This window comes from Muscardinus avellanarius (genome assembly GCF_963383645.1).
Source record: "Muscardinus avellanarius genome assembly, chromosome: 2".
Taxonomy (NCBI): domain Eukaryota; kingdom Metazoa; phylum Chordata; class Mammalia; order Rodentia; family Gliridae; genus Muscardinus; species Muscardinus avellanarius.
In genome coordinates, this window is record NC_137787.1 from 7,971,788 (window position 1) to 7,999,483 (window position 27,696).

Below are 27,696 nucleotides of genomic sequence, written 5' to 3' on the forward strand. Positions count from 1 at the left end.
GCAGTTCCAGCCAGCCAGCCCCTGACTGCTTCCTCCAAAGTCCTCCATAACATGTCCACACCACTGCCTGCGCTGCACCCGAGCGCTCTTCCCTCCTCCAGACCACAGGGCCCTCAGGAGCGAGGATGGGTCCTTCCTTGGCCCTCTACCCAGCACCTGGCACACAGCAGGTGCCTGTAGTCTGCAGATGACTTTCTCCCAGGAAACGAATTACCTACTTTTTCTATGTTTGCTGCTACTGAATCATAAAAAGCATCTTATGAAACACCTAGCAGACTTTGATGTAAACATCTTTACATAAAAATTTCAGAGGCATCTAGCACTTTAAGTATAAGGTAAACTGTTTTGACGAATGCTCCTAAAAACTGTCAGCACACTCAGTGGCCGCCCAGGTTATCAAACTGCTCAGCTGCTCACACTTCAACGGCCCGATGCCAAAGAACCCAAGTGCTCATATAAAAGCAAAATGCAAAACTCTTGGGTAGTATGGCTTTATTTCGTTTTTAAGGGGCATTCCTTTTAACAAACTTCTCACCAGATACCGGGGTGAGAAGATAATCGGGTAGAATTCAGAGAAAACAGTCTTTGTGTCCCTACAGTTTTGTAAATAGGTGGTTATGCCTCTGTCTTTCCAAGGAGAAAGAATTAAGAGGTTATGATCACACTTGTGGCTTGGCACATCGCGGCCTCTCATAAATCGGGCCTGATCTTGCCGGGTCACTGCAAATGTGCTCTCCCACAGCCCGGTACGCAGCAGGCGTCCCCATGGAGGAGGGCTGGGAGGTGGCGGGGGAGACCTGCCTGGGTCTCCGCACAGCGCCTCGGCTCCCTGAGGCCTGCCTTGGTACCCGGACACAGAACGCTGTGTGCAACTGGAAGAGAGGGCTCCCCAGGAGCTGAGGGATGCCCAGCTGCTCGAGCGCAGTGCCACTGCTTATACTCCCGCCTCAGAGCTCACAGTGCACTGTCTTGTACCTCAGGCCTTTGAAACTGAGCTAAATAACCTCTTTTCTTTATAAGTATCCAGCTGTAGGCACTGGATTATAGCAACAAACAAACTAATACAGCTTTCTTTTCACTTTTTAAAGTATGAAACGCTTTGCAGACGTTCGTGTCACCCTTGCGCAGGGCCATGCTAACCCCGTATTGTTTCAATCTTAGAGTAAGTGCTGCCAAAGCGAGCACCACTACCCTTCTTGCTGTCCAGACTTCCAGTTTATATCAGGACAGGTTTCCTTCCCCTTCTCTTTTCACCTTTCCAACTGATGAGCTGGATTTTTGTCTGTCCTGTGGATGGGGTGCTGACCACCTTCAGTGGGGCCAAGAGGTCTTTGGGGAAGTCTGGAGCCTCCATGGTCAGAGGCCAGGGGTTGAGCACTGCCACGGCCTCAGCAGTCAGCCTCCGAGAGGCGAAGGTAACTGGAGAGCTGACGCTGCCCACCTCCCACCTCTGCCTCCTCCCACTGTGGTTGGGATTGCTAGAATCAGGAGGCTGTAATCGGGATGACTGTAAAATGCTGTTTGTTCAGGATGTTCACTTGGCACTTGGCTGAAGATGCCTTGTGTACCAAGAGCTCCTGGGGCCCAGACAGGCACTAAGCATGGGTAGGGTCTCTTCAGATCCTGTGAACAGCCCTTCTCGACCCTTGCTGGTGCACAGGCCTGCCTCTGCTGGCCTGAGGCAGGACCAACATCCACCTCGTCTTATATCCGACACTGGCACAGGGCTGGCACTCAGTACGTGCTAAGTGGAGGGCAGATAGGTACTGCTGGCAGCAGAAAAGGAAAAGAAACTTGAAGGATTCCACAGGGCAAAGTCCAAAGCTGGGTCACGGCAGAACTCAAAAGCTGGCCCTGGCAAAAAGGGACAGATGACAGGCCCATGCCTTTCTAAGTATTCTGGCCCAGAACTTGGGAGAGTTGAGAGACACTGATCACTTGATCAATATGCCACTACCCAAGGCAGCTGGGTGGGGGTACCAACAAGACTATAAAATCTTGCATTAGCCTCAGAGAACAGAAACATCTGCTAAAGCCACAGTGGCAGGCTGGCCAAGTTCAGCAGCAGGTTAGCCAGGATAACCCTGTGACCAACAGCAAGGGCCACAGAGAGGGGAAGAATCAGCCACCCAGGCAAAGAGGAACAGGAAGGGCGTGCAGCAACCTAGGGGACAGATGCCTGCAACCCACGGGGCCCCACCGTCTGGGGGCCACAGGGGCCTCACTGCCCCTTTCAGACCAGGCCTTGGCTGGCTTCCCACCTGGCCTCCCTCACACCCTCGGTGCCCAGCAGCCCAGATCTGCAGCCTGACAACTAGGTGCGTTCTTCTCTTTTCTCTGAGGACTTCGAGGTTTTAACACCAAGGTACACTCAGCTCCCTAGCTGCATGCTGAAACAACTTAAAGGAAATAGATAATTCACTTACTGGCCAACATCTCTGTTTAAAAAATTTTCTTTTTCATATCAACACTTCCATGAGTTCAGAATCTGATCAACTCTTTGCTCCACAGTTTGACATTAACAAAACATCAACACTCAAGACAACCTGCTGGTGTCAGAAGGGAACATCTTAAAACTGTTTGGACGCTACATGAAGACAGCCTTCCAATCCCAATCTTTGATGTCTATTATAAAGCAGTACCAATAAAATATCGTAGAGATTTATGGGCGAACTTTCATTTGAGCTGTTTCACACCTAAAATAACATGAGTGGTTGGGCCAGTAGACAGAAAATTTAGGTTTAGGTTTTCTTTTACTTTTAAAACTTAATTCACTTATTTAAAAAATTACCATAAAATTTAAAATTACGTTGTATTTCTTTCCCAGAGAAGAGAGGTGAGAGACATGAACTGAGCAGATGTCAGGTCTTTCTGAGAAGGACAGGCCCACGTTCAGGTAGACAGTTGTCAGTTGTTCCCCATCCTAACAAAATCATCTTTGTAAAAAACAAACAACAAAAAAAACAACAAAGCTTTTTAAAATGGGATTTAAAGTCATTACATTATTTATCTTTCTACATCATATTGTTAGCAAGACTTACCAAATACTTATTAGTGTGATTCGAATCTCAGCAAAAAGAATCATTTATAGCCTGTGAGATGGGGTTTGAACCAAGACCGATTTTACTGCATACTGTCCTACTCCATGGGGTAACTGCTCGCACAAGCTCCGGCTGTAACTCTACTGTCAGTCACACATAGGTCAGCATCTGAATGACAACGAGTCGGAGCCACATTCCCTACAGAATGGAAATCAGCCAGAAAAGAAGTGGGAAAAATGATGCTGCCAAATGAGAAAGCAGAGACTCGAGGGGGAGAGGCAGCACATCCAGTTTTTAAGAAAACCTTTATAGGCAAAGTCAAGTGAAAACAGCGGAAAAGTTCCTGGACACAGTCCTTTAAGAAACAAAAGTGAGCAGGAGGAAAGGCTGGAGCAGCGGCTGAGAGGCGTGGGAGCGCACAGCTGCCACGGCCGCGGCCGGGAGGCAGGGGCAGCGGGCGCAGCGCTGTCCACCTACAGAACTCGGCAGCCCCAGGAGAGACTCGGAACGGGACAGTCACACGCCCAAGGAAAGAGCGCAGAGCAGGAAACATGCTCAGTTATTTAACCCAGTGTTATGTTTCATTTCTGATCTTAAAACAGGATTCACATTTAAAAAGAGAATGCCCTGGAGCGTGGTGGAACACCCTGCAATCCCAGCGACTCAAGAGGCTGAGGCAGGGGCGTGGCGATTGCAGGCCAGCCCCTGCAACTTAGTGAGACCTTGTCTCAAAGTCAGGCAAAAACTGTGGGATATGTACACAATGGAATTTTACGCAGCCATAAAAAAGATACAATTGCGGTATTTTCAGGGAAATGGATAGATCTTGAGGACATTATACTAAGTGAGATTAGTCAGTCACAAAAAGTAAGGAATCGGATGCTTTCCCTAATATGTGAAAGCTAGGGTGAAAGGGGTCATAGGAGGAACTCCAGGTGAAAAAGCAGATCCTACAGAGGAGCAGATAAGACAACCTAACTGTGCGATGTGAGGGGCGGAGGGAAACGCTTTAGAGCGCATGATGTACTTATTCATATGAAAGTCAACCACTAACCAAGCATGGGAGGGAGGGATGGGGGGGAGTGAGGTGAGGACTGGGTGGGGACTGGCTGGGTGATGTGTGCATTTATGCCTACACAAGTTTTTTACCCCATTATGATGTATAAATTCAATGCACCAATAAAAAAAATTAATTAAAGGGCTCGGGAAGTAGCTCAGTGGTAGAACGGCCCTGGGTTCCATTAGAGTTCTATCAAAACAAACAAACAAACAAACAAACAAACAAACAAACAATGCTTCAGCTGGACAAGAGAAGCCACTTGTTTAGAGGAAGAACCTCTCATATCTAAGATTCTTAAATATTCAAATCCGAACAGCAGAGTTCAACGTTTCTAAACAGGGAGGATGTTTTACATTTGTTCACCTGATGTGATCTTTAAAGTTTAAGAGATTATTTTAAAGATTAAAGATTAAGAGATCACTTCCATTTCTCTTTCCATTATAACATGATAGTACTTGCAGATAAAAGGGATTCTGGAGTCTCGTCCTCCTTTCCTAAGAGGCCCGGGCCAGGCAAAGGCTGGGTTTGGCGCATGCCATTTTCAGGCAGGAAGGGTGGGTGGGAGGCCTCCAACCCGAGGCCTGCTATTGGAAACCATGCACAAGGGTCCACGCTCAAGCTGCGGCACCTGGATTCTGATGTGGATTCTTTGCCTCGAAGGCTGGGTATTTCTAATAAAAGGGCCAAAGTAGAATGGAGGTCACCCTCAAGTAGCTTCCAAATAAAAACATAGATCTTGTAAGTATAACACAGACAAGTGTACAAGTGAACTCATTTTCACAAACTGAACGCTTAGGCAATCAGCACCCATGTCACAGCTCACCAACGTCCCCCACCGCTTGGGGCCTCCTTGCCGAGGGGAACGACGGCCTGACTTTTCCTGGCACAGATTAATTCTGTATGGTTTTGGACTTACGGGAATGGAATCACACACTGTGGACTCGTGTCTGCTTCACTCATCATATGATCCGGTGTGAGGTCACTGGTCCTTTTTTCATTGTTGGATGGTTCCCACTGGGTGAGTATACCATAATTTATCTGTTCATTCTACAGGTAATGGGTATTGAGCAATTTTCAATTTTTTGGACAATTTGAAGAGTGTGCCAATCAACATCCTTGTATTTTTTTTTGGTAATATATGCAATATGCATTTCTGTTGGGTATACCTAGAAGTAGACTGCTGAGACACAAAGTGTAAATACATTCGGCTCTAACCCAGATGTCAAATGGTTTTCCAGGGTAGTTTCCCCAACTTGCCTCCCCAGCCATGAGAGTTCCTGTTCTCCGCAGCCTTGAGGAGCACATGGTGGTTTCTGTCCTTTTACTTTAGCTCTGCGGTGGGCTCTGCACATCTAGGAGATGAGAGTTTGGCTCCCAAGCTCTTTCACAGTAAAGTGAATGCCAGTCAGTTATGGTGTTTCCAGGTGTCACAAACTAGAAGAAATGTGGGCTTCCTGTCTCAGGTCCAAACAAGTGTTGCAGCTGGATGAGGTGGGGGGAGTCACAGGGTGAAGTTGGCAGGCCATGGACTCAGTGACCTCTGGGGGGTCACGGGGTGAAGTTGGCAGGCCATGGACTCAGTGACCTCTGGGGGGTCACGGGGTGAAGTTGGCAGGCCATGGACTTAGTGACCTCTGGGACTTCCAAAGACAAAGGGAACTCGTCCCCCAACTCGTGTACTAGCAGATGTGTGTGCAGACTTGGAGGGACATAAGAGTATTCCTTCAGATGTCCTTTAGACCCAGGCTTAAGGGCTGCCACCTGACGCCCACCCTTGTCTGCCAGAAAGTCCAGCACCCTCTCAGGTGGCTCCCGGCTCCTCGTGTGTCCACTGGCTACCCCATGCTGGGGACTCTCCAAAGTCGAAGCTACAGTTGCTATGACTGGGGTATTAAGTAGAGGAGTGGAGGACACTGGACAAGGAATGGTGTCAACTAGGTGATTCTTCTAGTACCAGCTTGATGGGTCTGTCTGGTTATGAGTAATGCCCAACTGGACACAACCCTGAAAAGCATTGAAGAAGCTTTCCAAAAACACAAACAAGGCCAGAACTGTAGGGTGGTGCCTGGTCAACAACGGCATGTGAAGACCTAGCTTTTATGGCCACGGAGGGGAAGCTGGGGAGGAAGGCTGGCAAGCTCATTCTCAGAGAGCTTCGTTATCAGCAGTGAGCGGTGGTTCTGTTCCCTTACTGTAAGCTCACCCATAGCTTGACACGAGTGTCAGAGACACTGTGAGGAATGGAAGTCAAACAGAATTTCTTAAAAACTGCACGTAGGTTCACAGAGGCCAAGACACCAGATAGGAACATGGTCTGTCGGATACAGCAATGTTTCTCAGACTTCTGCTCAGCTGAGGGTACTGCCGGTCGTTTCCATCAGCTGGTCCCTGAGGATTCTACACGCTCAGGCACACTGGGCATGGAGCACTACTGCCCATGGCCCACTATCTTACTGGAAGTTGTTCATCAAAACTGGGTGAGGCCGGGCATGGTGGTACACACCTGTAACCTCAGTGCTTGAGAGGCTGAAAACAGGAGGATCGTGGGTTTGTGGACAGCCTCAACTACTCGACTGTTGGCATGAAGGGAGAGCCAAATTTGGGCCACGGACAACAAGACCTTCAGCCTCCAAAGCACAGGGACGCAGTACCAAATCCTAGGAGAGCCTCTCTCACTTTGAAAGGTTGGTTATAAGGCTGGGCAGGTAGGAAACATAAAAGGATCTCTCTGTACACTTGGAAAACATGAGAAATCCCGGAACTGTCAGACTGCCCCGGAGGACTTTTGTTCCAGGATTGCCAGTATCTTTGTGAGCATCATATTGGCACTTTGCCAAAATGGGAGCTTAGGGGTTCTAGAACATTCCCTTCTGGAGACTGGCGTGAGTATTACACTGTTGTAAGTGATTCGGGACCATGTGCATGAGGCAGGAGAACCTTGGTGGGTCCGTACAAGGTTGGGCTGAGGGAATGAACGGTATCACTTGTGTGACCACCTCTCGCTCATGTCTGGGCACTCAACGGCCACGTGATATGTGGTTTACTGGACCTGGTAGAGCTAATGTCTGGAAGTCCATCTTCCACATGCCACAGGAGCCACCAGGATGGCCGAGGTGGGAGGCACCGGAGCACAGGTACAGAAGGCCTGGGGCTGGGTGGGGAGCTGAGATGGCTGCCACTTTGGGCCTCTGGCAGTAGTAAGTTCCACAGGAAAGATGAAGGGGACCAAGAAATTCCTGAGGTCTCTGATAGAGGTCTCTACCTTGGTTTCAGATTTGAAAAGAAAGTATACCATCATAGCTGGACACACTTACAACCCTTGGGCCCTAGGCCAATTATGTGTTTGGAATATGGGCATGGCTTCTTTGTATCTAAGCACACGCCTGCCAGCTGGAAGACTCAGTGGGGTCCTGGGCAGGGTTGGGATGGAAAAGTGGGTATGCGTGTAGTGCCACAGGCCCCCCCAGAGGCAAAGTTGACATGAAAAAGTCAATAATAAATTTCAGACCTTTAGCTGGTTAAAAAACAACAGCAACAGAAAGCAGGAGAACACTGGCTTATAAGAGGACCCACTACCTAATTACACTGCCAGGATGAGACTTGGCCTTCCCGTGGGCAGTGCTCAGGCATGGGGAGGGCAGGGCTGGCTTCAGCGGGCACTGGAGGAGGGCCCTTTCCAGGGTGAGCACACACTGGCCTGCTCTGACTGCATCATGGCACTGCCACCAGGCCAGCCAGCTGTGGGGAGCGGCAGGAAGCAGGGTGCAGGCAGCCAGGAGCAGAGGTGTCTCACCCTTGTTCTGAAGGTGTGAGGGAAGGAAGGGAAATTAGCAAGAACCAAGAGAAGGGGAAGGCTGTCCTGCAGACCAAGCAAAAACGTTCAGGCCAAGATACGCAGGCTCCCCAAGCTCAGGGGGCAGAGAACCCTTTTTCCAGGCCCTCTCCAGGCTCCCCATCTGCGTAGGCTCCTCAAACCTCATTAACTGCTCTATCTAGAACAGGCGCAGGGCCACTCTCTCCAGGAGCTCTGTGCTCTGCTGGGACACACTATTTGTGAGGGCAGCATGCCCAGCTGGCTCGTCCTCTGACGGCGGCTCGCAGACATGCGGCAGTGGGGGAGACTGGAGAGTCGCACCCTTCTCTGGGTAGTGACATTTGGGAGTTCCCAGAATGCAGCATTTTGGCAGCTGGGCTGGAATCCCACCCGAGACGGGGCCAGTTCTCAGAGTGCCTTGGCACGCGTGGGTCGGTGTGGGCACCTCTCGCCTTAGTGCAGTCAGTGAGCAAACACTAGAAGTCACATTCTAGGGCACAGAGCTTGGGAGGTAGCGGGGAAGGTGCAAAGGAAGATTTAGTACAGGTAGAGTTCCAAAGCCGTGCCACTGAGTTTATGGAAGCCAGGAACTGAAAGTTAAGACATAGCCCAAAAGGTAAGATAGCCACTTTAGAGATGAAGAGTGTCGGAAGGAGAAAGAAAAATGAATGGATTCACAACCACCGGGAGAGGTGGACAGAACTCACACATGGTTTATGCACCACTGCCCCTGCCCGGGGCCGCGTGAAGGCTAAGCCTCACCCTGATTTATTCAGTGCGGTGCCCTGCAGGTACTTGGTGCTTGGTAACTACTTGCTAAAGCAAGAGGTTCTTGGTTACCTGCAGGGATGTGCCAGTGCACAGGATGGAATGGATGTTTGAGACGATTCTGTCCCATTCCTTCCTTCACAGATGAGCCAGTGAAGTCTGTGGATGCTGACTCTGCCCGCAGGAGTGGTGGAGTCAGGGCTAGGGAAAGGCCTGAGTTCTTCTTGCCTCCCTCTGCCTGTCTACCATGGGGACTCCATTGGCCATCTTGCTACAGGCAGGGAGGACCAGACTAGTGCCCACCCTTTAGGCTTTGAAAGGGGATTCTTAAGGGGCCTGCAGGAAACAGTAAGTTGTCATTCCACTCAGCTGCTGTCTGTGAGAGCTGCCACAGACCAGACAGGAAGAGTGGGTGTGGCTGCACTGCCATCAAGTGTGCAAAACCTGCTGGCTGGTGTGGGTTGAGTGCTGGGCCACTTTGGAACACAGTAGGAAAGCAGGTATTTCTTCTCATTTCTCTTGAAAGCAGGCCACTTGTCAGAGTCACTTCGGTGGCAGGGCCACTGAGGTGGGGCCTGAGATGAAAACCTGTGTCTCCCCTCGGCACCTTTCAGGAAAACTTGCAGTAACAGAGTGAGCACCTTTCCACAGGCAAACACTTTTTTTTAAACCTTTCTAAATATAGATATGCAGACAAGACTATTTCTCCTTATAATTTTCTTTCTTTTTTGTAGAAAAGGGAGAATTTTTTTTAAAAGATTATTTTTTTTTCCAGTACTAGGGATGGAACCCAGGGGCATTCTACCTCTGAGCAACACCCCAAGTTCTATTTTTATTTTTAAAGTCTTTTCATTTTTGAAACAGGGTCTCACTGAGTTGCAGAGGGCCTAAGTAGCTGAGGCTGTCCTAGAACCATGATCCTCCAGTCCCAGCCTCCTGAATGCTGGGATTACACACGTGCACCACCACCCTGGCTCTGGAAACACATTTTTTTAATGTAAGAAACCAGAGACTCATTTTACCTTCTGAACCAAGTAGACACTTGTGGCTCTGTCAGCAGCCACCTTATCCAGATGAGATCCCTCGGGGACAAAGTAACTCACGTCAGCGATATGGACTCCCACTTCAAAGGTGCCTGCAAATGCACAAGAAAGATGATCAGCCTGGCTGGAAGCCCAGCGAAATCCTCCCAGGAGCCATCCCAAGAACATCCGTCACACTCAGAGGCCACAGGTCATCAAGTGTGGCCACCACTTTCCCCCTTGCCTGGCACTTCTCCTAACCTCTGACCCATACTATACACTTGTCTTACTATACACCAAAGGATGATGGGATTTTTGTTGTGAGCAGATAAGATTAACCATTTTCATATTTCCTATTTTGAAAAGGCTTTTTATCTTTGAATAAACATTGGGCATAAATAGAAGACAGGCTTGTTCTGTATGATAAATAAATCAGAATCAATCCCTGAATCCCGCAATAGAGTGCTCTGAAAACTCCACCTTCCATCCCTCCCCAGCACAGAGCCCTGAGATGGCCCAGTCTAGCCGCCTGCCCTCCCCCCACCCCCACATGCACCGGTGGTCTGCTCCTGAGCAGATCATGTCCTTTACTCATGTCCTTGCACAGCCCCCCCAAATCTACCTGTCATCCTCGGCCCATCCTTCATAGGAACGTCTTTTCACTTCTGAACACGCCTCACCCCGTTTAGACGCTGCTCAGCTGCCTCATGCTTTTCCCTTTGCTTGGGATAATCTAGCAGGATCTGCCTGTCAACATCTTCCTTACCCTATAGGGGTCAACTGAAAGAGAATTCCCAAGGAAAAAGGGATTCTGCTGCCCTCTTTGTAAATCTGTGATGTATACATGTAAACTGACCTGAAGATGCTGACAGAATATTTTTTATGGAGTATATAAAACAAAGTATGAGCAAGATGGGCGTGGTGGCGCACACTTGTAATCCCAGCATTTGGGAGGCTGAGACCAGAGGATCGTGGTTCGTGGATAGCCTCAACTACTTAGTGAGGCCCTCCATAACTTAGTGAGACCCTGTCTCAATATAAAGAATAAAAATAGGGTAGGGGGTGTGGCTCGAAGGTCAAATGCCCCTGGGTTCCATCCTCAGATCCGCAAACAAAACAAAAGTATGAAAAAAGTACACACGTAAAAGAAGCATATAGTCTGAAGAAAGCATCACAGGCCGATTGGGGCCTTGCAGGCACAAGCACGTTGCAAGCGCTTAGACTGATGCACACACCTGATGCGATTCCACTACACCCCCTGGTTCACAGTGACTAGGCTCTACGTCATAGGATGTGACCCAAGAGATTTATTGTGAGCCTGTTTTCTGGAACTGGTATGGACTTTAAGAAAGAGGGTCTCTCTCGTGGGATCCCAGCCACTAAAAATTACATTAGCCTGTAGTTGCCAGTAAATACCTTTGCCACGTACTCAGGCCAATATAGGAAAAAATAAAAGGTCTAAGGAAATAAAGGCTGAATCGTGATGACCTTATTTATTTATTTATTTATTTATTTATTTATTTATTTATTTTTTGGTGGTACTGGGGTTCCTGGAAGCCCTTCTACCTCCAGGCTACACTCTCAGACCTATTTTTACATTTTCATTTGGAAACAGGGTCTCCTAAGCCAGCGCGCGCGGCTGGCTTCGAACCTGCGCGATCCTCCTGTCTCTGCCTCCCAAGCGCGGGGATTACAAGCGTGCGCCACCACGCCCGGCGTGATGACCTTATTTAAACTCCAAGATCTAGCCGAAGCTAACCTCGTGTACTTGTGGCCTTGGAGGTTCCTAGGCTAACCAATCCCCTTTCAGTTCTGCTCACTGCAAGGGTCCTGCCTGCCCTTGCTGGCTGGAAGAGCTTGGGACTCATCACCACCTGCTCCTTCTGTCACCTAGACGATCAGTCCTAAGGCAACAGACATTTTCGCTGCAAAGTTTGCAGCTCTTTATCATCTTCCTACTCCTTCACTGGGGGATAATTCTTTCTCCAGTTCACAGATGCTTAAAACAAGGGGTTTAGGAAAGAGAAGAATCTAAGATTCCCTAGTTTTCATCTGTTCTCATACCCAGAGAACCTCCTGCCCTATCTTTCTGCCCTATCTTAATGGATTAATACATGAGAGAAAACTGAAGTCCATCTAAAAGACCCTGGCTGTGCTGGACTAATGCAATGGCCCTGTCTCCCACAGAGGAAAGGCTGTCTGGAGAGCTAGGAGAAGCCAGCAGGGCTCCAAGCTCACTGGCCTCGCTCCAACGGCACGCAGCTGCGTCCCTGGGTCACTGGGAGCAGCGAACCTGCCCACAACGATCGAGGAACTCAATCCCAAGCATCTGCGGCCAGAAGTCTCAGACAGCTCAGCTTCTAGTTTTGGTATTTCAAGTATCTAAAACCAACACTGGGGGAAGGTAAAATAAAATGTCTTCTTTTGAAGTCAGGATTATAATATATTGACCTTACAAGTAAATATTGACTAAAGGAAAAGAGAGAGGATTATTACATCAGGATATAAACCATAATTTAAAATGTGGGCTCTGTGTTGTTACTACACATGAACTTTCTGTCCTTAGTGAAAATTGACAAACTGACAAAGAGTTCATTACAGGAGATAAAATGTGATGGATGCCAATCAAAACATATTTGAGAGGCTTAAATTTCACTCAGAATTCCCAGCAGAGCCTCTAAAACCGACAAAGAGACACTCTCTTATTCTCCGTTTTGGACATTTTTATGGAAACTCTAAGTAAATATTTCATTACATATATTTACATAACGTGAACTTGTAGAACTCTTGAGGTAGTGGCACTGAAGTTTTTAATCTACAAAAGAGAATAATGTATTTCTGAAAGGTGATGCCACACATGCTGCCAATGCAGGACCAACATGATGTCATAAAAAAAAGCATTCCTTTAAATTTAATTTTTATTTATTTTTTATTCTTGTGGTACTGGGGATTGAACCCAGAGTCATTCTCCTGTGGGCTACACTCCCAGTCCTTTTTATTTTGAAACAGGATTAGTTCTGCAAGTTTGCATTATATAAGTTGCTGAGGCTGGCTCTGAACCTACGATCCTCCTGTCTCAGCCTCCCAAGAACTGGGATTATAGATGTGTACTACTATACCTAGTTTAAATTTCTTTCTTTCTTTCTTTCTTTCTTTCTTTCTTTCTTTCTTTCCTTCTTTCTTTCTTTCTCTCTCTCTCTCTCTCTCTCTCTCTCTCTCTCTCTCTCTCTTCTTTCTTTCTTTCTTTCTTTTTTGTGGTACTAGGGAGGAAACTCAGGGGCATTCTGTCTCCGAGCTACAATTCCAGCCCTATTTTTTGTTCTTTATTTTAAAACGGTCTCGCTGAGTTGCAAAGGGCCTCACTAAGTAGCCGAGACTGTCTGCAAACCACAATCCTCCTGTCTCAGCCTCCCAAATGCTGGGATTATAAGTGTGCACCAACATGCCTGGCTAATTCTATCAACTGGGATTGAGGGGTGTCCTATGAGTTTTGAAGATCAGTGAAAGCAGAAACAGGAAGAATCCCTAAAGCAGGCTGTGCCTGGCTCACCCTGCAAAGGGCCCACAAGCTCACAGGGATAGAAATACTCCTCCGAATGAACTTGAGAGATTGTCAGAACTGCTTCACCTCATAGGATCTAAAGTGAGGGTGCAGAAGCCATCCCTCCAAGCCAGCCTCCCAACACTGTCCCCGACAGTGGCCCCGACGTCCTCACGGCGGGAGCTGCCATGGTCTGGAAGCCACTGCTTTGTTTCTGAAGAGCTCCCACCACGCTTCCGTGCACATACCCGCCATATGTGGAATGCGGCCTCTGGTTTATGCCAGCGCTGGACGTCTGTAATGAGCTACTCTGCCTTGAGGAGCTCCTGGCCTAGTGGGGTCAGCAGGTAATGCCGTGGACCACCATGATGCCCAGAAGGTTCCAACAGCAAAGGGAGCGAGCTGAGGACAATTGGTGAGAGTGTGTGAGAGTGCTTAGGGATGGTATGGCAACTATATGAATGGGACACTTTAATGATTACAAGATGACAGCCAGAACAGCAGGAGTCCCCTTAACAAACTCTCCTCTGGGCCAGGGTCCCACACAGCCTGACTCCTACAACAGCCACACAAACCATTCTGCACACATGACCATCTGCAGCTCAGAGAGGTTCCAAGTCCCTTATCCAAAGTAACCTGTCCGGGGACTCTGGGCCCCAGGCCGGAACGCGCGTAGCACGCCAGACCCCTGGAGAAACCGGGCCCAGTACCCTGGGTTCCGGGCGGGGGTCATGCGGGGCACGCAAGCCGGGGCCCGGGTCGCGGGACTCTGGGCCCCGGGCCAGAACGTGTGTAGCACGCCAGACCCCTGGAGAAACCGAGCACAGTAAGACTCTGGGTCCCGAGTGGGGGTTGCGCGGGGCACGCAAGCCAGAGCCTGGGTCGTGGGATTCTGGGCCCCGGGCTGAACTGCGCGTAGTACGCCAGACCTCTGGAGAAACTGGGCCCAGTACCCTGGGTCCCGGGTGGGGGTTGCGGGAGGCATGCCAGCCGGGGCCCGGGTCGCGAGACTCTGGGCCCCAGGCAGAGTAGTGTGGAGCACTCTGGACCCATGGGGAAACCGACCGGGTCACAATGCTACTGAGTGCCTGATCCCACTACCTCCTCAAACCACATATACTGTCTTCTCTTATTAAAAAAAAAAAAAAAAAAAGGAAAAGAAAAAGAAAAATATCGGAGAGGAGTTAAGAAAGCTGTTGAGGATGCCAGGACACTGGAGATGTAGACAAAACTTATCTAAATGCACTGGAACTTATGGAAAAATTCCCCATGAACGAGGACTGCTGTTTCTCTATATTGTTAGGATTCTTGGACATCACCTGTAAGGAGAGAGTTTAGCGGAGTCAAGGAGAAAGGCGGTGCTGAAAGCGGTCTCCGTGATGGCAGTGGAGACTTGTATTCAGGAAAAGCAGAAACCGGATCCTACCAACCTTATTTTTTGGAGAAATTACACCAAATGTCGAACGCTACCGTCATGCATGCTTAGGAACATTGGACAACATTCAGAGTGGAAAAAGAGCCTAAGAAAGATTTGAAATGGTGGAGGCAGTGGCAATGGCAGTGGCCAGTACTCAAGGGAGGCAGAGATCTGATACATTACACCTGGAACCTTTGAAATAATACCCCAGAGACAGTGATCAGAGCCTGCTGAGGGGTTAGGCCGGTGCTGGGGCCAGCGAGGCCGGCACTGAAGCCTGCTGTGAGGCAAGGCCGGTACTGGGGCCTCCGTGGCTGGGATTGGAGCCTGCCAAAGGGTTAGGCCGGTGCAGGGGCCAGAGAGGCCGGCATAGGAGCCTGCCGTGAGGCAAGACTGATGCTGGAGCCTCCGAGGCCGGGATCGGAGCCTGCTGAGGGGTTAGGCCGGTGCTGGGGCCAGCGAGGCTGGCACCGGAGCCTGCTGTGAGGCAAGGCCGGTGCTGGGGCCTCTGAGGCCGGGATTGGAGCCTGCCGAGGGGTTAGGCTGGTGCTGGGGCCAGCGAGGCCGGCGCTGGAACCTGCCGTGAGGCAAGGCCGGTGCTGGGGCCTCCGAGGTCGGGATCGGAGCCTGCTGAGGAGTTAGGCCGGTGCTGGGGCCAGCAAGGCCGGCACCAGAGCCTGCCGTGAGGCAAGGCCGGTGCTGGGGCCTCCGGTGCCGGGATCGAAGCCTGCTGAGGGGTTAGGTCGGTGCTGGGGCCAGCGAGGCCCGCACCGGAGCCTGCCGTGAGGCAATGCCGGTACTGGGGCCTCCGAGGCCGGGATTGGAGCCTGCCGAGGGGTTAGGGCGGTGCTGGAGCCAGCGAGGCCGGCATCGGAGCCTGCTGTGAGGCAAGGCCAGTACTGGGGCCTCCGAGGCTGGGATAAGAGCCTGCCGAGGCGTAAGGCCGGTGCTGGGGCCAGCGGCTGGCATCAGAGCCTTCCGTGAGGCAAGGCCGGTGCTGGGGCCTCCGAGTCCAGGATAAGAGCCCGCCGAGGGGTTAGGCTGGTGCCGGGGCCAGCGGCCGGCATCGGAGCCTTCCGTGAGGCAAGGCCGCTACGGAGGCCTCTAAGGCCAGGATCGGAGCCTGCTGAGGGGTTAGGCTAGTGCTGGGTCCAGCGAGGCTGGCATCGGAGCCTGCCGTGAGGCAAGGCCAGTGCTGGGGCCTCCGAGGCCAGGATAAGAGCCAGCCGAAGGGTTAGGCTGGTGCCGGGGCCAATGGTTGGCATCGGAGCCTGCTGTTTGGCAAGGCTGCAACTGGGGCCTCCGAGGCTGGGATTGGAACCTGCTAAGGGGTTGGGCCTATGCCGGGGCTAGAGGCCAGCATCGAAGCCTGCCGTGAGGCAAGGCCGGTGCTGGGGCCTCCGAGGCCGGGATTGGAACCTGCTGAAGGGTTAGGCCGGTGCTGGGACCAGCAGCTGGCATCAGAGCCTTGTGAGGCAAGGCTGCTACTGAGGCCTCCAAGGCTGGATTGGAAACTGCCGAGGGGTTAGACTGGGGCTGGGGCCAATGAGGCCATCATCGGAGCCTGCCGTGAGGCAAGGCTGGTGCTGGGGCCTCCAAGGCCGGGATCGGAGCCTGCCAAGGGGTTAGGCCGATGCTGGGGCCAACGGCCGGCATTGGAGCCTGACAGGAGGCAAGGCCGCTACTGGGGCCTCCGAGGCTGGGATCGGAGCCTGCTGAGGGGTTAGGCCGGTGCTGGGGCCAGCAAGGCCGGGATCGGAGCCTGCCGTGAGAAAAGGCCGGTGCTGGGGCTCCCAAGGCCGGAATCAGAGCTTGCCGAGGGGTTAGGCCGGTGCCGGAGCCAATGGCCAGCATCGGAGCCTGCCATGAGGCAAGGCCACTACTGCGGCCTCCAATGCCGGGATCGAAGTAGCTGAGGGGTTAGGCCGTTGTGGGGGCCAGCAAGACCAGAATTGGGGCGTCCCATGAGGCAAGGCCGCTGCTTGAGCCAGCGAGGTCTGATCAGTCCACCGGGTGGCCAGGCCACTACTGGGGCCGTCAAGAGTGGTATCGGTACTTGCAACACGGCATGTACAGAGAAATATCAGAGAAAATATAAATCAGATGCTTCCCCTAATCAGCAATAACTAGGAGGAAAGGGGCAACAGGAAGAGGTTGAGCTATAGAAAGGGCCCTATAGTGAAGCGACTAAGGTGACCAATCAGAGGGTATGGAATAGGGGAGGACGGAGCCTCTTTAAAACGCAGGAGGTACATAAACAAATGTATCAAAGTTAATCAAAAAGCATGGGATCGAGGGAGGGGGAGGGAATGGGATGGGGAGTGGATGCGGGCTAATTGGATGATGTATGCTTGTATATCCTCTCAAGTCTTGTACTCCAATGTGATTGATATATGACTACAATGCACCAATTAAAAAAATAAATAAATTTTAAAAAAAGTAACCTGTCCAATAGTGATAAACCCCGCATTCTAAGCCAGGTGGATCCCAACTTTTGCCCCTGTATCACCCCACAGTCACTTCCAGGATGAGATGGATACAATCTAATTTTCTGTCTCAGTGGGCCACAGCTCAAAATCTCTCCCTATCTCTTCTGACTCAATGGAAGTCACATTCTTAGCTTTGGATCCAATTGTCCCTTTCCCAGCCTTGTTCACAGCCACTCCTGTCCCTGAGGGCTCTTGTGGTTCCCACTGCCAATCTCCTGAACCACTTGTAGTAGGGCCTGGTTACAGAACAACCACTAAGCTGTTAGCTCCAGTTCTCTGTAATTAGAAGAATAAGCCCTTGCAATCCCAGTAGCTCCTTTCTAAGTTTGTAGCTTACAGTATCTTTAGCTAGAAGCAGAGTGATTGTCTGAACTGCCCACAGGGCCTGTGTCAGGAGTGAGCACTACCAGGGTTGCTACCTATTAGAGGTGGGGACTTGGTATTCTTTTAGTGACACAGATTCTTCCTCCTCCTCCTCCTCCTCCTCCTCCTCCTCCTCCTCCTCCTCCTCCTCCTCCTCCTCCTCCTCTTCCTCTTCTTGCAGCATTAGGGATGGAACCCAGGGGCATTCTACCTCCAAGCTACATCCCCAGCCCTATTTTTTATTCTTTATTTTGAAACAGGGTCTCATTGAGTTGCAAAAGGCCTCACTAAGTAGCTGAGGCTGTCCATGAACCACGATCCTCCTGTCTCAGTCTCCTGAATGCTGGGATTATAAGTGTGCGCCACCACACCCGGCTTTGACACAGGCTTTTCTTAACCCAACAGAACAACGGTGTGTGTTGCAATTGACTGAATGAGTACATCCTATCGCCAGAGGAATGGTTATCTGCAGGGGCTTCTGGGGTGATTAGGTCATAAGGGCAGAGGCCTCACCACGTAGATTAGTGCCTTTATCATAGAGATCCCAGAGAGTTCCTAATCCCTCCACCATGCAAAGATGTGGCGAGAGGATGGCAGCCACGAGGCAGGAGGCCGGCCTCGATCATTGACTTCTCAGCCTCTAGAACCGTGAGTAATAAGTTAGTACTGTTCATAAGCCACCAGTCTACAATATCTTGTAAAAGCAGTCCAACCAATGAGACATGTGTGATACCTGGAACCCTTTGAGTCCAGAAAGCAGGGAAGAAGGTTGCTAAATTACCTCCTCAGCAAACAGTACTTACACCGTCTAGGTCACTAATGATTTGTTTCACTACACCCAAACCTTTCTCGACCTCACCTTGGAAAGGGGCCTGAAGCCTGGCGACTCCCCCCCTTTGGCTCTAAGCCCCTGGTGGGTGGCCTCTGTGTGGCTCCTTGTGAGCCCCTCTTCCCAGCCTCTAAGCTCTGCCGGGCTGCCTTCTTGTGTAATGGCTCTCCCTGGACTGTCCCCCTGGCCGCCATGGCCCCCTGGAGCCGCAGCTGCTTCCTTCCCTTCCTCAGGCCCGCTCCCACACTCTTGCCCTGGCCCTCTGTTTCCTGCCACTCATCTTCAAGGAGGTGAAAACATCAAGTTCCTCCTCAGGTCTGTCTGCCCTGGGCATTTTTAAATTTCTTGGTCCTTATCCCCTAAACACCATCTGTCAGCAGGGGGACCTAGGAGAGGGGGCTGCCACTGCTCTCCAGTGCCAGGGCCTTCTTCCCAGCTGACAGCTCCCACGGCTCCTCCTCACCACCATCGGCCACAGTGGGCTCTCTCTGGCGGGTGTGTCCCGAGGATCTGCGCATGGCCACCCCCTGCTGCGGCTTCATGCCCCTTACAGGCTACCTCCGCACTCTGCAACCACGTGAAGGATGGGAAAGGCCCAGTGCACAGCTGGTGCCTGACGCTGACTGAACGAATGAGAAAGTAACAGAAATTTAGGACAGAATCATGGCCACCCCAGGCAGAAAGCAAGCACCAACATGGTCCCCTGCCCGCGCAGTGCGGTGCTCCCTGCGCGGGGTCTGCATGCCAAGCATCCAGCCTGCACCTGCAATTCTCAGGTGACATGGAAACCATGCCTCCCCTACCCCAGGATGTCCACTCCATTCGCAGAAAAAGTCTCACCTACAACCCCTTGTAGGCCAAATAGTCTCGCTGGAGCCTCCATTTACTGGTTTCAGTTCTGGCTCAAGGGGCTGTCTGGAACAAGCCTGTCTCCCCAGGGGACAGTTAGCTGGTAAAGAAAAATGAATGAAGCAGGGATAGAGACTGCAGCCAGCCAGCCTGCACGTGGCCCTGGAGATCCTCTCCTGCAGCCACATGATAAACTCCCTCCTTTAGTTGAGCTACGCCAACTTCGCTGCCTTTGGTGGAAACTGACTGGGTTGCTAGGTGCGAGGGACCATTCAAACTCTGACGTCTTCCAGTTCTGTGCGGCATTTCATCATGTAATCTCACACGAAAGTTGGCCACCAGGGCAGCATGGCATGGAAATACTCCAGGGCCACAATGTGGTGATGGTTTGAAGGTATTTCATAAACTCAGAAGGAGTCTAAGTAAAAGACTCCCGGTGCGTGCAACTCTGAATGCAATGCAAGGTCTTCATGTATGAGAAGAGGTTGTATGGGGCCACTTCTCAGGTCCTCCTCACGCCAGGACGTGAAGTGTACGTGGCTTTTCTTTTTGCCATCCAGCAAAGAGCTAAGGAGGATCCTTAGTTGCAAACTCCTTAACTGGTGAGCTCACCTTCTGGAAGTAACCAGCTAACCTTTTCCCTTCACTTTAACAAAGGGCTCTATCAACCTGCGAGTACTCAACAAAACTGCCCGGACAGCAACTTTTGTCATGTTCAATCGAATTCTCAGGAATCCCAGTTTAAATTCATAAGAACAGCATGGAAGAGGAACACCCAGGTAGCAAATTCCACTTCTCCCTTTCCAAATGACTTGAGCAATGGCCTCCTTCATCAACAGGAAGGAGAATGAGAAGCTAACACGCGAGGCTGGCACTCCGCGTCTGGGAATTTCCAGGTATTTCAGAAGCACATAGGGAGGTCCAGGCCGGCCGGTCAGGCCTGGGACATGGCGCTGAGCACAGGCATTGGGTTCTTCCTCAGCGCCAAGAGGCAGTGCAGCCTGAGGGGCGGCCAAGGGCCCCAAAGGTAGTATGAAGTCAGCAGGACAAGGCACCAGGGCGGGGCAGGGTGGCCGGGTGGGAATGGGGCTCGGGGATGGGAAAAAGGGGTTTCATTATACTCTCCTGCTTGCTTTTGTGTATGTTCAAAATTCTCCATCCAAAAATTAAAAGAAAAAAATTAGCAGGGCTAAAGCCAAGGAAATAAAAGTTTGAGAAGGACAAATCCAGTTAAGTAAAATTAGGTTTGAGTTTTAAAAGAAAACCAAGCCAAAAGAGACAGAAGGAAGTTACAACTTAAAAAGAGTGGAATAAAAATGTCCCTAGCCATGATCTCTGGAGGCTAGAGATATGGGACTGTTCCTTTCTATACTGTATGTGTTTGTAATTATTTTCAGTTTTTAAAGGCTAGAAAACGCAATAAAGATAAAAAGTATAAAATAAAAAATATAAATCTGGCTTTAAAATGTCTGCAAAGAAATAAATGAAGAAATAATGAGTTTTCTTTGAGTGATAGGACTGTGAATTTTTTGTTTATATGTAAATTTAAATTTTTCTAGGATAAATGTGTTACTTTATTAAATCCTATATATTTTTTAAAACATCCCCTAGCATATACCAAGAAGTAGTGGCCTGGCCAGCTGGGCAGGAGGCTGCAGAGGTGAGTGCCAGCTTACTGGACAGTTCTGTTGGTCAGCTGTGGTGACCAAAGCTCTTCCCAAGCACGCACCAGGCGATCAAGGTGAACTCAGGAGAGAGCTCACCCAGCAGCAGGTGCCAGGCCCACCTCTTCTCAACAGGAAACAACTATCTTCATGCCAGAAATGAGGCTCCAGTGTACGCAGCTTGTGGCCTTTGTCATCAGGCTGCCCAGGCGCGCCTGGGGACCAGCTTTCTCACCTCCCTGCAGATGCAGGAGCTGCTGCTTGATTCCCGCAGAACGTTCCTGCACACCCAGGCTTGACAATGGAATTTTAGCAACTTTTTGCATTCCTTTACAGAATTTTCTATTTAAAAAAGCCTCCCCATAAGGCATCACAATCCCAGACTTCAAATTATACTATAGAATAATAGTAAAAACAGCTTGGTACTGGCACAATAACAGATATACTGACCAGTGGATTAGAATAGAAGATACAGAAACAAATCCACACATCTTTAGTCAATTAATCTTTGACAAAGGGGCCAAACTCATACGCTGGAGAAAAGACAGGCTTTTCAACAAATGGTGCTGGGAGAACTGGCTATCCATCTGTAAAAAGATGAATCTAAACCCCTATATCTCACCATGCACAGGAATCAACTCAAGATGGATCAAAGACTTAGAAATTAAACCTGAGACTGTGAAGTTAGTAGAGGAGAGCATAGGTTCAACACTACAACATATTGGCACAGGCAGTAACTTTCTCAACAAAACCTCCAAAGCTCAGGAAATTAAAGCAAGAATTAACAAGTGGGATAGCATCAAACTTAAAAGTTTCTTCTCATCAAAGGAAACCATCAATAACCTAAAGTGGAAACCTGCAGAATGGGAAAAGATCTTTACCAGCCACCACTCTGATAGGGGGCTAATATCTAGAATATACAAAGAGCTCAAAAGACTCTACACTAGCAAAACAAACAACCCAATCAAGAAATGGGCAAATGAACTAGACACTTCACAAAAGAAGAGATACAAAGGGCCAATAGATACATGAAAAGATGTTCTTCATCATTGGCCATCAGGGAGATGCAAATCAAAACTACCCTGAGATTCCATCTAACCCCAGTCAGAGTGGTAAGCATAAAGAAATCAAATAACAACAAATGCTGGTGAGGATGTGGGGAAAGAGGAACTCTTTTACACTGTTGGTGGGAGTGCAAACTAGTTCAGCCACTATGGAGATCTGTGTGGAGATTCCTAAGAAACCTAGGAATAGATCCACCATATGATCCAGCTTTCCCACTCCTGGGTATTTTTCCAAAAGGGTTGAATTCAGGGAACTATAGCAACATATACATACCTATGTTCATAGCAGCACAATTCGTAATAGCCAAAATATGGAACCAACCCAGATCTCCATCAACAGATGAATGGATTACAAAACTCTGGGAAATACACACAATGGAATTCTACTCAGCCATAAAGAAGAACAAAATCATATCATTTGCAAGAAGATGGAAAGTCCTGGAGAGCATTATGTTAAGTGAGGCCAGCCAAGCACAGAAGGAGAAGGTACATATGTTTCCTCTAATATGCCCAAACTAGGGAACACAGAGGATACCAGTGGTACTCCAGGTAATGGAGGGGAAATACCAGCAAAGCTTGAATGGAAAGATAGGGGAGGAGGAAGACTGAACTTGATTAATGAGGGTCTACATATGAATATGTGTAAAATTGTGAATATGACATGGTTACCCAGGACAATCATTGGTGGGAGGGGGGAAGGGAAAACAGGGGTGGGAGGGGGGAGAGGGCATCAAGTATAGTTTAAATGTATACCATTTATGTTCAATAAAAAATTAAAAAAAATAAATAAGAAAAAATAAAAGCCTCCCTATTAACAAGACATAATGACTAGTCTCTAATAGCTAAATATAAAAGAGAGGTACAATTCTCTATGTTTCTTTCTTTCTTTTTTTTTCTTTTTGCAATACTGGGGGTGGAACTCGGGGGTGGAACTCAGGAGCATCCTACCTCCGAGCTACACCCCTAGCCCTATTTTTTATTCTTTATTTTTGAAACAGGGTCTCACTGAGCTGCAAAGTAGCTGAGGCTGTCCTTGAATCATGATCCTCCTGTCTCAGCCTCCCAAATGCTGGGATTGCAAGCATGTGCCACCACACCCAGCTAATTTTCAATATTTCAAAGAAATATAAATATCTGTGTCTTTAAATGCCTATTCACCAAATGTTAACGGTAAGTGCCCACTGCCTCATCCAATCCTGGCCTTCTTTTCACCTGAAATGAAGGACTTCATATTCACCACTGGTGCTCTGAGGCAAAAGGTTCATACCCCGGTGACAAAAACCTGGGACAGCCTTTTTTTTTTTTTTTTTTTTTTTTACTACTCTTACTACTTTTTTTGAGTTGTTATTCCTCATCATGCCAAATTAGCTCTTTTTGAATCTAATTACTATATTTCAGTCATTAACTAATTTCTTGGAATAAGGGAGAAATTGTTTTCAAGTTCCTGAAGACTTAAGAAGATTTTGTAAAAGTTAACAAAAATTTATACCCATGATTTATGCATACTTATACCAGAACTCTCCATAGCAATAGCTTATTGACTGCTTAATTTTTACAATACTTTGTACTGATATGCTCATTCTTCCAGTGCGATGAGACATCAGAAATTGTTCTGCAGATGGAGAACCTGCAGTGCAGGGAGGTCAGACACCTTGCATCAAAGCCCAGCTCCAGAGCCTCTATGGGTATCTGCCCCTTAGCAGGAGGTATCTAAGAAGTGGGCGCCAGCTTATTGGACAGTAATTCCTTAGACTATAAATGCTCCCATTAAAGTTTTTTTAAAAATTACTATAGGCCGGGAGTGGTGGCGCATGCTTGTAATTCCCCCACTTGGGAGGCTGAGACAGGAGGATCGCATAGGTTCGAAGCCAGCCTCAGCTACTCAGTGAGGCTCTCAGCAACTTAGTGAGACCCTGTTTCCAAATAAAGTATAAAATAGGTCTGGGAGTTTAGCTCGGAGGTAGAAAGCTTCTGGGTTATATCCTGGTGACACATAAAACAGGTGATACACAAACCTGAAGCATACAACTCAATTAATTTTACAAAGTGAAATACTTAGGTAACTATCGCCCAGTTCAAAAAGTAGAATAGAAGCAGAATTTCAGAAGCTTTTTCATGCCTCCTCCCAGGCTTTATCCCCAACAAAGAGAACCAATTTTCTGACCACTGTATATATAACCTACAATCAGAGGTCAACTTTTTCTTCCTTTCCACTTTACCTGATAGATTCATACAGTCCGTGTTGTTATTGGGAGGGGGATCTGGCTTCTTTTGCTCAATATAATGTTTCTGAGACTCATTCATGTTGTGTTTTAAATTTTTTCCATGCCACTACTGTATAATAATGCATTATAAGAGTATATCACAACTTATTCATTTTAATTATTGAGAGACATGGGTTGTTTTCAGTTTTTTGTTATGATAAATAATATTGCTATAAATATTTTTATGCATATGTATTAATTTCTATAAAGTATATACCTAAGAATGAAACTGATGGGTCATGGGACATAACTGCATTCAGTTTTATTACAGATCATAAAAGGTTCCTAAAATGGTTGAACTTATATTCCTACTACCAATGTGTAAGAGTTCTAACTGCTCCATGTCCTCACTAACATGTGATATTGTTAGTTTTTTAAACGGTTTATTCTAGTGGGACCATGATATTATCTAATTGTGGTTTTCGTTTCCATTTCCCTGTGGACCAATGATATTGAGTACTTTTTCGTGTTTTTGACCACTGGCTTTTCTTCTATGAAGCGCCTGTTCCAGTGTCGAGATAGTCTCAGTAGGAGTCCTTTGCTAGACTTGTAATTACAAGTACCTTCCGCTTTGTGACTTGCTGTTTCAATATTCTTAACGAAGCCTTCTCATGAATACAAGTTCTTAATTTTAATAAAATCTAATTTACTGATCTGAAGGTTCATGCTTTCGGTGATCCACTGAAGAAGTGCTTGCTACCTTTGTGTTATGAGGTTATCCTTCTTATGCTATCTCCTTTAAGTGTTCATGTTTTATCTTTCACATAGATCTGTAAGACACATGGAATTCATTTTTATGTATGGTGTGAAGTAATTTCCCTCCATATAGATATCCTATCGATCTAGTATCATTTATTGATAAACCATCTTTTCCTCACTAAAGTGACATCTTTGCTGAAAACCAGGTGACCATATATATTTATGCCTGTTTCTGGATTTTCTATTTGAAGTCAAGGGTTACTTCAGCATAACCCTTACTACATTCCAGGCCAATTATAATCGTTCCATTTTATTTTAATACTGTTCACTGAGCACTTACTGTCTGGAGCAGTTATAAGTGCCAGGAATGATCTCATTTAATCTTGTCATCAATTTAGAGTTAGGTATTGTTATCACTGTTTCACTGATCAGGGAACGTGACACAAAGAGAGGTGAATCCTTTTCCTCTGGAATATAGACTGCGTCCCTGCTCATTCTGCTGTCACGTGATCTGCTTTTGTAGAAAAGCATCAATACTACATGCTACTGCTAACATCTTTAAAGCTAGGTTGTGTTTTTGCAACAACAGGCATAAATGGAACTTGGCTCTTTTTGCTTTTCATATACTTAATAACTTGAAATGAGTAGACACTGGAAGATGTATAGTTCAAACCTCTTACAGCTGAGGAAAGAGAAGTTCACAGAAATCACAGACATGCCCCAGCTTGGACGGAGCAGCCAGAGACAAAGACAAGAAGCCCCTTCTCCAGCTCCTATCTGCTGCTCTCACCAGGGCGTGTGCTGGACCATGGGGACTTCTCAGCTGGCTTCCAGGTCTACCTTGGTGCCAGATACTTGAGGATGCCTGACTGGCGAATGCCAGATTATCTTGGCTTTAATGAGCAATGAAACTGGAACCAATCAGCAGGGCTGGAAACAGATGAACAAACCACAGTCCAAATTTGGTTTAACAAGGTGCACTGAGACATCCGTGAAAAAAGAGAATTTCCAAAGCCCAGCCCAACAGAAACCCAGCTAGCAAAATCTGAATGGAAGAGAGGGATAAAAGTCAGGAGAGGAACTGTCTCTCCACTTACTCTTTCCGCTTCGGTCCTCTGTCCTCAAAACAGGGGCTCACTGGAAGCACCCCGGAAACCCACTGCCACACCAGGGCCCGCGCATGACTATTCAGTTCTTGGAGGTTTTTAAAGTCAAGGTACGATTCAATAAAATATGATCAAACATCAAGGATAGTTAAATGATTCACACAACAATGCCCCCAGTGAATGGAGAAAACATACGCTTCCTTCTGAGTTGATCACAGAATTTTCTACCTCTCTTCCCAGATTCATTATCAAGGGCCCTACTACAAAAATAAGGTTTGCCAGAGATCAAGTAATTGGGTTGCCTGGGATTTGCCTGAGGTCAGAATGCCCTGTGACGTAAGAGACTGCAAGAAGGAAAAAAAAATCAGTGTTTCAAAACCAGGATTAGAAATGACTTCACATGGAAGATGAGCGCAGGAGGAACAGCATTTGAAGCACCGGGTATATGAAGATGTCAGAGACAAAGCTCAGAAATGTATCTGAGCAGAAAACTGCCCTATGTGAAACTTTCTTTTGCAAAATCTAATGAAGAGCGATCAAGGTTTCTTTCTAAAACACAAACAGCAGATTTTAAATAAGGGTTTTGGTTAAATTAAATGGTACATTTAGATCTAATTTTATGGCATATGTTTTCAACAGATAACAGACTCAACTTTCCTAATTAAGTTTAAATTACCTCTCACAATCGAGTGTTCGCATTGTGGGGAGGGCACGGAAGCTCAGGATCCAGCGCATGGAGTGTATGACCCCCGGAGAAGAGTAGCCCACAGGCTGGAGAATATGGAGGACAGAATCTGCACATTTAAACTAAGGCATTCTGTCTGAGACACAAATTCCAAAAGGCTAGAGCCACTGCAAGAATGTAGCCAGAGAGCTGAGAAAACGACAACTCAAGGTGAAGCGTGGTCGCATGGAGTGGCCTGGAGCTAAGCAACGAGCAGAGGACAGGCTGCTCGTGGAGGGCCAGGAGACGGTCCTTCCTAGCACCTGCAGGGGCTGGCTCCAGGATCTCACAGATACCCAAATTGAGGGATGCACAAGTCCCTTACCTGAGGTGTAGAGTTGGCATATAACCCCACAACCCTCCTGCTCTGCTTTCAATGATTTCTAGATTACTTGTGATACCTAGTAGAGTGTAAATGCTATATAAAAAGTTCATTATACTGTATTATTTATGAAATTATAATAATGAAGGAAGTCTGTACATGTTCAGTACAGATATAATTTTTTTTAATGATTTTCAATATGTAGTTCACTGAGTCACTAGATGAGGAACCTGCTGATACAGACCGACCATATAAAAACTGTATGTAGATATACACATCACTCTCCACTTGGACCCTCCCTCAGGGCACGACAGGATGGGGCTTTCGGGGGCCCACGCAGTAGACTGTTGAGGGGCTTGAAGACTAATTGCGAAGCCTGTTTTCCACCCAGGGACCTACATGGCAGGAGTCCACCTTCTGTCCTGTGTTGGCGGAGTATGTGAAGGCACGGGGTTGGGGGCTGCACGGCATGGTAAGCACTCCACGGAGCATGAGATGGCCGAGCATAGGTAATCAAGTGCTTTCTTTCAAGCTGCTAATGTAGCAGAGGAAGCTGCACACCAGCTCTCCTATCAGATGGTACCCCAGATAACTTCTGCTTTTCTTAAACAGCCAGGTAGTGTGCCATAAAGATCATTCACCTGTTGTGGCTTGCAGAGC

The 27,696-nt window shown here is 48.2% G+C and overlaps 1 protein-coding gene across 1 annotated transcript in view; it reads right to left on the reverse strand.

Annotated features, from left to right (window-relative positions):
* DIS3L2 (DIS3 like 3'-5' exoribonuclease 2) overlaps positions 1 to 27,696 on the reverse strand; it is a gene marked incomplete at both ends in the record, with an annotated part of 327,839 nt that overhangs the window by 75,829 nt on the left and 224,314 nt on the right. Inside the window, one exon of the mRNA XM_080689222.1 lies at positions 9,706 to 9,818. Coding sequence (XP_080545348.1) covers positions 9,706 to 9,818 — 113 coding nt within the window. The remainder of the gene's footprint in view (positions 1 to 9,705; positions 9,819 to 27,696) is intronic.